General features: G+C 51.8%; 1 protein-coding gene across 1 annotated transcript; it reads left to right on the forward strand.

Annotated features, from left to right (window-relative positions):
- Positions 1 to 2,438: 2,438 nt before the first annotated feature.
- On the forward strand, positions 2,439 to 5,973 carry LOC128690255 (frizzled-5). Its single transcript, XM_053778856.2, has one exon. It carries the CDS (start codon positions 2,951 to 2,953, stop codon positions 4,742 to 4,744), a length of 1,794 nt encoding a protein of 597 aa, XP_053634831.1. The 5' UTR covers positions 2,439 to 2,950; the 3' UTR covers positions 4,745 to 5,973.
- Positions 5,974 to 7,900: the final 1,927 nt, after the last annotated feature.

A 7,900-nucleotide genomic window follows, 5' to 3' on the forward strand; every position in this document is an offset into this window, starting at 1 on the left:
GGTAGGAGGGTGAGGTGTGTGGGTAGGAGGGTGAGGTGTGTGAGCAGGAGGGTGAGGTGTGTGGGTAGGAGGGTGAGGTGTGTGGGTAGAAGGGTGAGGTGTGTGGGAAGGAGAGTGAAGTGTGTGGGTAGGAGGGTGAGGTGTGTGGGTAGGAGGGTGAGGTGTGTGGTAGGAGTGTGAGGTGTGTGAGCAGGAGGGTGAGGTATGTGGGTAGGAGGGTGAGGTGTGTGGGTAGGAGGGTGAGGTGTGTGGGTAGGAGGGTGAGGTGAGTGAGCAGGAGGGTGAGGTGTGTGGGTAGGAGGGTGAGGTGTGCGGGTAGGAGGGTGAGGTGTGTGGGTTGGAGGGTCAGGTGTGTGAGCAGGAGGGCAAGGTGTGTGGGTAGGAGGGTGAGGTGTGTTGGCAGAAGGGTGAGGTGTGTGGGAAGGAGAGTGAGGTGTGTGGGTAGGAGGGTGAGGTGTGTGGGTAGGAGGGTGAGGTGTGTGGGTAGGAGGGTGAGATGTGTGGGTAGGAGGGTGAGGTGTGTGGGTAGGAGGGTGAGATGTGTGGGTAGGAGGGTGAGGTGTGTGAGCAGGAGGGTGAGGTGTGTGGGTAGGAGGGTGAGGTGCGTGAGTAGGAGGGTGAGATGTGTGGGTAGGAGGGTGAGGTGTGTGGGTAGGAGGGTGAGGTGTGTGGGTAGAAGGGTGAGGTGTGTGGGTAGGAGGGTGAGGTGTGTGGGTAGGAGGGTGAGGTGTGTGGGCAGGAGGGTGAGGTGTGTGGGCAGGAGGGTGAGGTGTGTGGGCAGGAGTGTGAGGTGTGTGGGTAGGAGGGTGTAGTGTGTGGGTAGGAGAGTGAGGTGTGTGGGTAGGAGGGTGAGGTGTGTGAGTAGGAGGGTGAGGTGTGTGGGTAGGAGGGTGAGGTGTGTGGGTAGGAGGGTGAGGCGTGTGGGTAGGAGGGTGAGGAGTGGGGGTAGAATGCTGAGGTGTGTGGGTAGGAGGGCGAGGTGTGTGGGTAGGAGGGTGAGGTGTGTGGGTAGAAGGGTGAGGTGTGTGGGTAGGAGGGTGAGGTGTGGGTAGGAGAGTGATGTGTGTGGGTAGGAGGGTGAGGTGTGTGGGTAAGAGGGTGAGGTGTGTGGGTAAGAGGGTGAGGTGTGTGGGTAAGAGGGTGAGGTGTGTGGGTAAGAGGGTGAGGTGTGTGGGTAAGAGGGTGAGGTGTGTGGGTAAGAGGGTGAGGTGTGTGGGTAAGAGGGTGAGGTGTGTGGGTAAGAGGGTGAGGTATGTGGGTAGGAGGGTGAGGTGTGTGGGTAAGAGGGTGAGGTGTGTGGGTAAGAGGGTGAGGTGTGTGGGTAGGAGGGTGAGGTGTGTGGGAAGGAGGGTGAGGTGTGTGGGTAGGAGGGTGAGGTGTGTGGGTAGGAGGGTGAGGTGTGTGGGTAAGAGGGTGAGGTGTGTGGGTAGGAGGGTGAGGTGTGTGGGTAAGAGGGTGAGGTGTGTGGGTAGAAGGGTGAGGTGTGTGGGTAAGAGGGTGAGGTGTGTGGGTAGGAGGGTGAGGTGTGTGGGTAAGAGGGTGAGGTGTGTGGGTAGGAGGGTGAGGTGTGTGGGTAAGAGGGTGAGGTGTGTGGGTAGGAGGGTGAGGTGTGTGGGTAGGAGGGTGAGGTGTGTGGGTAGGAGGGTGAGGTGTGTGGGTAGGAGGGTGAGGTGTGTGGGTAGGAGGGTGAGGTGTGTGGGTAGGAGGGTGAGGTGTGTTGGTAGGAGGGTGAGGTGTGTGGGTAGGAGGGTGAGGTGTGTGGGTAGGAGGGTGAGGTGTGTGGGTAGGAGGGTGAGGTGTGTGGGTAGGAGGGTGAGGTGTGTGGGTAGGAGGGTGAGGTGTGTGGGTAAGAGGGTGAGGTGTGTGGGTAGGAGGGTGAGGTGTGTGGGTAGGAGGGTGAGGTGTGTGAGTAGGAGGGTGAGGTGTGTGGGTAGGAGGGTGAGGTGTGTGGGTAGGAGGGTGAGGTGTGTGGGTAGGAGGGTGAGGTGTGTTGGTAGGAGGGTGAGGTGTGTGGGTAGGAGGGTGAGGTGTGTGGGTAGGAGGGTGAGGTGTGTGGGTAGGAGGGTGAGGTGTGTGGGTAAGAGGGTGAGGTGTGTGGGTAGGAGGGTGAGGTGTGTGGGTAGGAGGGTGAGGTAAGGTGGAATAAAGACGCAGGAGACGATAAAACTGAGATTCCAGCATCGTCAAGGTTAGTGATTGTTGTGATACTGGTATTAGTGTAGTGATTGTATGTGTACGTCTGTGTGAACGTGTGTGTGTGTGTGTGTGTGTGTGTGTGTGTTTATGTGTGATCAATAAGACAACCAGACACACACACATATATACATACACTTGGTCAATAGTACTTTGCTGTGTGGTCGCCTCTACCTGCCTCACCACCTCCACATTCCACACACCGCTCCTGCCTCATTCACTCCAGGTAGAATGTGACCTGACTTGACATGAGATTTTTGTTGCAGGTCACCTGGAGGGTCGTGTGGCGATGAGACGAGGCCGGTGATTGGCCAGTCCGGCAGCTGCGCCTGTGCTGATTGGCTGAGAGGGCGTCGCCTTCTGTCTGCCGTCTCAGCTACGTACAGACTCCAAGACAGAAGGTCCCCAGACCTGTCCTCTGCTCCAGGGCCATTGTCAGGGTCTAGTGACCTCAGTCTCACCCCTGAGGTTAGGTCAGGTCAAGGAAAACAAGTGAAAAATGTGGAGTTTAGTGGTGAAATGTGAGAGGGTGAGAGAGAGTGAGAGGTAGGAAGGTGCGTCCCCTCAGTGTGTTGGTAGAGGGAGGCACGCACGCTCAGTGTACACTCGACTCCCCTCGTGAGTGGACGTGGATCGATGCCGGTCCGTGGCGGCCCCTTGTTTATGTGAGTAATGGTGGGTGTGGAGCATGGCGGAGCAGTGAGGTGGCAGTGACTATGTGCTGGGGTGAGGCCTGGGCAGTCCTCACAGCACCACAATGAGCAACTCAGTATGTTTATCCTCCTTCATCCTCCTGGTGGCCTCGCTGGCGGGGGCCACAGAGGGCGAGACAGCCAAGGAGTCTCGCTGTGAGGAAATAACCATACCCATGTGTCGTGGCATCGGCTACAACAACACCTCCATGCCCAACCAGTTCAACCACGACAGCCAGGACGAGGCAGGGCTGGAGGTGCACCAGTTCTGGCCGCTGGTGGAGATCATGTGCTCCCAGGACCTCAAGTTCTTCCTGTGCTCCGTCTACGCTCCCATCTGTATTGAGGACTACGACAAGCCTCTGCCCGCCTGCAGGAGTGTGTGTGAGCGAGCCAAGTCTGGTTGTGCGCCTATCATGCACCAGTATGGGTTTGGTTGGCCGGAGCGCATGGACTGTTCCAAACTGCCTGAGTATGGCGACTCTGTCCACCTGTGTATGGACAAACGTAACGGTTCAGCGCCAGAGAAAAAAACTACGAAGACTGTGGTGAATTTAGACAGTCAGTGTCGCGGAAAGAATTCCAAATTCTGCCCCAAGACTACCCGCCAGGGGGCGTGTCAGTGCTCCTGTCAGTTCCCACTCGTCAAACTAGACGCCACTTACCGTCAGTTTGGGAAAAACCGCAACGAGTCGTTTAAGGTTGGGGAGGTGCACGACTGTGCACTGCCCTGCGAGGGTGTCTATTTTAGCCAAGACGAGAGAACTTTCGCACAGTTCTGGATCGCCACCTGGGCTATACTGTGTTGTGTCTCCACGCTCACCACCATCACAACATTCCTCATCGATATGGATCGTTTCAAGTACCCGGAGCGTCCCATCATCTTCCTCAGCGGGTGCTACTTCATGGTTTCCGTAGGCTACATCATCCGGCTGGTGGCTGGTCACTCTGAGGTGTCGTGTGACGGTGAAATGATCATCTATAACTACCACCTGGTGCGTCACAACCCTTACGGCTCCGGTCTCTGCACCACCGTCTTCCTGCTTGTATATTTCTTCGGAATGGCTTCGAGCATCTGGTGGGTGGTGCTGGCCTTCACCTGGTTCCTGGCTGCTGGTCTCAAGTGGGGCAATGAAGCCATCGCAGGTTACTCCACCTGGTTCCACCTGGCGGCCTGGCTCATCCCTACCATCCAGAGCATTACTGTACTAGTCATGGCAGCCGTGGACGGAGACTCAGTGGCCGGGATCTGTTACGTGGGCAACCAAAACATCGAGAACCTGCGAGGTTTCGTACTGGCGCCTCTCTTCATCTACCTGGTACTTGGCTCCTGCTTCCTCCTGGCCGGCTTCGTCAGTCTCTTCCGCATCCGCAACGTGATCAAGCAGCAAGGCAGGACCAAGACTGAGAAACTGGAGAAGTTGATGATCAGAATCGGCGTGTTCAGTGTCCTTTACACCGTTCCCGCCACCATCGTCATTGGTTGCTACTTCTACGAGCAGCTGTACGTGTCTAACTGGCAAGACTCACTAGTGTGCCCATGTAGCGCCCACCAGGGGCAGCGGCCAGACTACTCTGTGCTGATGCTGCGCTATTTCATGACGCTGGTCGTGGGCATCACCGCCGGGTTCTGGATCTGGTCGGGCAAGACGCTGGACTCGTGGCGACGGTTCTACCAGCGGCTGTGCCCAGGGGCACACGGGCACACCTATGAGTACCCGACGCGACCCATCAAGCAGGCGGCGGCGCCCTCCTGTGCCTCCTTCCCTCCCCCTCCCATGAGTGCCCAGGGCACTACCCACAGCGTGGCGTCACACATGGGGCCCGTCAACAAGACACTGCCACTGTCGCACGTATGACAGGAGAGGGAGGAGGGGGCCTACCTAACTGGGGCCCAGAGCACCATGGGGGGCTGTCAGGCCAGTGTGGTGAGTGGGGCACCCTCCACCTGCCACAGCGTCACCACACCTCACCTCTACGTTGATCCAAGGGACGAGATCCTTCCCTACGAGCTCTGAGCCCCCACCAGGTGACGCAGGTGATCCACGCTCCTGAAGGTGCAGTAGGTGGTATGTTAATGGTGTATTTGTGGTAACCTTTCACAACAGGTAACCAGTGTTTACACCTCTGCACCATATGTGACAGTGGTAACACCTTTGTACCCCGTGTAATGTGTGAACAGGCATCATCACTGTAATACAGACAGTGGCAGTGGATAGACCAAACGTGGCCCTGTGCCATAACAGTGGGAAAAAAAATATTGTTTGACCCAGGGTGGCCCTCTCTTCCCAAAAGGACAGTGACACATGCCCCTCGAGGTGGGCACTTGTGGGGTGCTAAAAAAAGATCAGTGCCCACACCGTTTCCTGTGATGACTTGTATCCATTCTTCTACGATGCAGTGTAGTGACTGGCGTCGTTCCCAGCACGACGCCACGATTGTCTACGATGCAGTGTAGTGACTGGTGTTGTTCCCAGCACGACGCCACGATCGTCTACGATGCAGTGTAGTGACTGGCGTCGTTCCCAGCACAACACCACGATCGTCTACGAAGCAGTGTAGTGACTGGCGTCGTCCCCAGCACAACGCCACGATCGTCTACGAAGCAGTGTAGTGACTGGCGTCGTCCCCAGCACAACGCCACGATCGTCTACGAAGCAGTGTAGTGACTGGCGTCGTTCCCAGCACGACGCCAGATTCGTAACCTAACAGTATTTTCATGGAAGTATTTCAGTGTATTATTGCGTAGAACACTCAGACGTTCCCCGCAAAACAGTTTGCCAAAAGATGTCATACTAAGTCAAGTGATCTGTAGTAAGATTCCTCGACTGTTGCAGACGCAGTGCAACACTTGTATTATATCAGTGTAATTATGTTGATTTATTTTTCAGTGTAAGAAAATGTATATTCGTGTAAAAAGGCTTTCACATTTAAGAGTGTACATATTTTTAGCTTTTGAATGATTACGTCTATATGTGCTATATATATATATATAAATATATATAAATATATATGTAATTTTTATATGTACTGGCTTGAAGTCGCCCTTTGCATATCAGTTTGCATTAAAATTCTGCTGTGACATGTCTGTCTTGTTTCAATATCTTCACCTCAGTCATGTTAGTTTACAGCAGCATAGCAGTACAATACTGAGTACAAGACGTGTACAACACAGTGTGCACCACAATGTACACCACAATGTACTTAGGGAGACAACTCAACACATTTTTTATGATATTCTGAATGGAAAGAAATTTAATATATACCAGTCACAATAATTTGGCTGAAACAACTGGCAACTCAGATGTTTGGCTCCGTCCTGGACCCACCTTTTATCTTTGATGCACCTTTTATGAGTTTCGTGACTCTTACTACTCTCGGGGCCCGGCCATGGGCCATGCTCATCTGGTGCTTGCCCAGTCAACCAGGCTGTTGCTGCTGGTGGCCCATCACAGCTCAGAGATGAGGCTCTAGGCCTAGGCAATGCTTCCCTCCGTCCTGGACCATAATTATCTACCCGGGAGTATCTTTGAAAATAGGCTGGGCAGTATATAAACAACCCGCACACACGAGAGAGGAGCTTACGATGACCTGTCGGTCCGACTTGGGCCATTGCCTTTGTAATGGTCCAAGTCGGACCGAAACGTCGTAAGAGCCTCTCTCTCTCTAGTATGAGCGGGTTATTTGTGTATTGTTCCAGTCACGGTATTGTGCCTTTTTGTTCCTTAGGTTGTATAGGTACAATAGTAGTTGTAACTGGACATGTAGTGTGACCACTGACCAGCCTAGTAAGGACCGACATACTTGCTGTAGTCATGCAGTGTTCTTACCCAAGTTTTCAGTGTTTTTCTCTCTCACAAGCTCCTTGATACTAGTTCATAGAGAACAGAAACCCTGGCTTAGTGTCTTCTCCTGGTGTGGATCATCACCTGACAAACACACCTTGTATACCAGCCTGGTTGAGCAGGCAAGCACCAGACCAGCCTGGCCGGGGCTCTGGGAGTACAAACACTCTCGGAACTCAACACAGGTATAGGTCTGGTATATCTGAACAAGTGGAAGATCGAAATTACGAACTTTACGTGGATATAGCTCAGAATAGAGATAATTTGAAATGGAAGGACATTATTACTGCAGTACACTGCGCTACACCTACTTATGTAATTACTATTACCCATGTCTTTAAGATATTTGAAAGATACTGAGAGTGCCTGCTTCAGTGGCACTCCTTGGCACTATGTTTCACTCTTCTATAACTCTTTCTACATCAGCGCCTTTCTACATTCTTTCCAAATTTATCCAACCTGAATAATTTGCTACGAAAATCTGAATGAGTTACATATTTTCAACATTTTTGTATCCCCTGTATATACACCTGTTTCCCATCTACACTGCAGTCGCAGCCTCCCGTAACTCTACACAGTTTAAGTACAGGAACTGTAGCGCGTGATGTGGAGACCTGAGCTGTACCGAGTGATCTCAGTAAACAAAAAAAGTCTTACCATCCACATAGAGATGATGTGTAATCCTCAGACTTATGTCATTTATACTTTTTCGTGTTGCTTATACTCCCTCATGTTACTTATATTCACTCATGTCAATTATAGTTTTTTAAGTTACGTATACTTCTTCATGTTACTTATACTTGCTAATGTTACTTATACTTCCTTATGTTACTTATACTCCCTCATGTTACTTATACTTCTTCATGTTACTTATACTCCTTCATGTTACTTATACTTCTTCATGTTACTTATACTTCATGTTACTTATACTTCTTTATGTTACTTATACTTCTTCATGTTACTTATACTTCATGTTACTTATACTTCATGTTACTTATACTCCTTCATGTTACTTATACTTCATCTTACTTATACTCCCTCATGTTACTTATACTTCATGTTACTTATACTTCTTCATGTTACTTATACTTCATGTTACTTATACTTCATGTTACTTATACTCCTTCATGTTACTTATACTTCTTCATGTTACTTATACTTCATCTTACT

Source organism: Cherax quadricarinatus, chromosome 1 (assembly GCF_038502225.1).
Source record: "Cherax quadricarinatus isolate ZL_2023a chromosome 1, ASM3850222v1, whole genome shotgun sequence".
Taxonomy (NCBI): Eukaryota; Metazoa; Arthropoda; class Malacostraca; order Decapoda; family Parastacidae; genus Cherax; species Cherax quadricarinatus.

Coding starts and splice junctions, on each gene's coding strand:
- LOC128690255 (XM_053778856.2), top strand. CDS start 2,951: ATGAGCAACTCAGTATGTTTATCCTCCTTCATCCTCCTGGTGGCCTCG.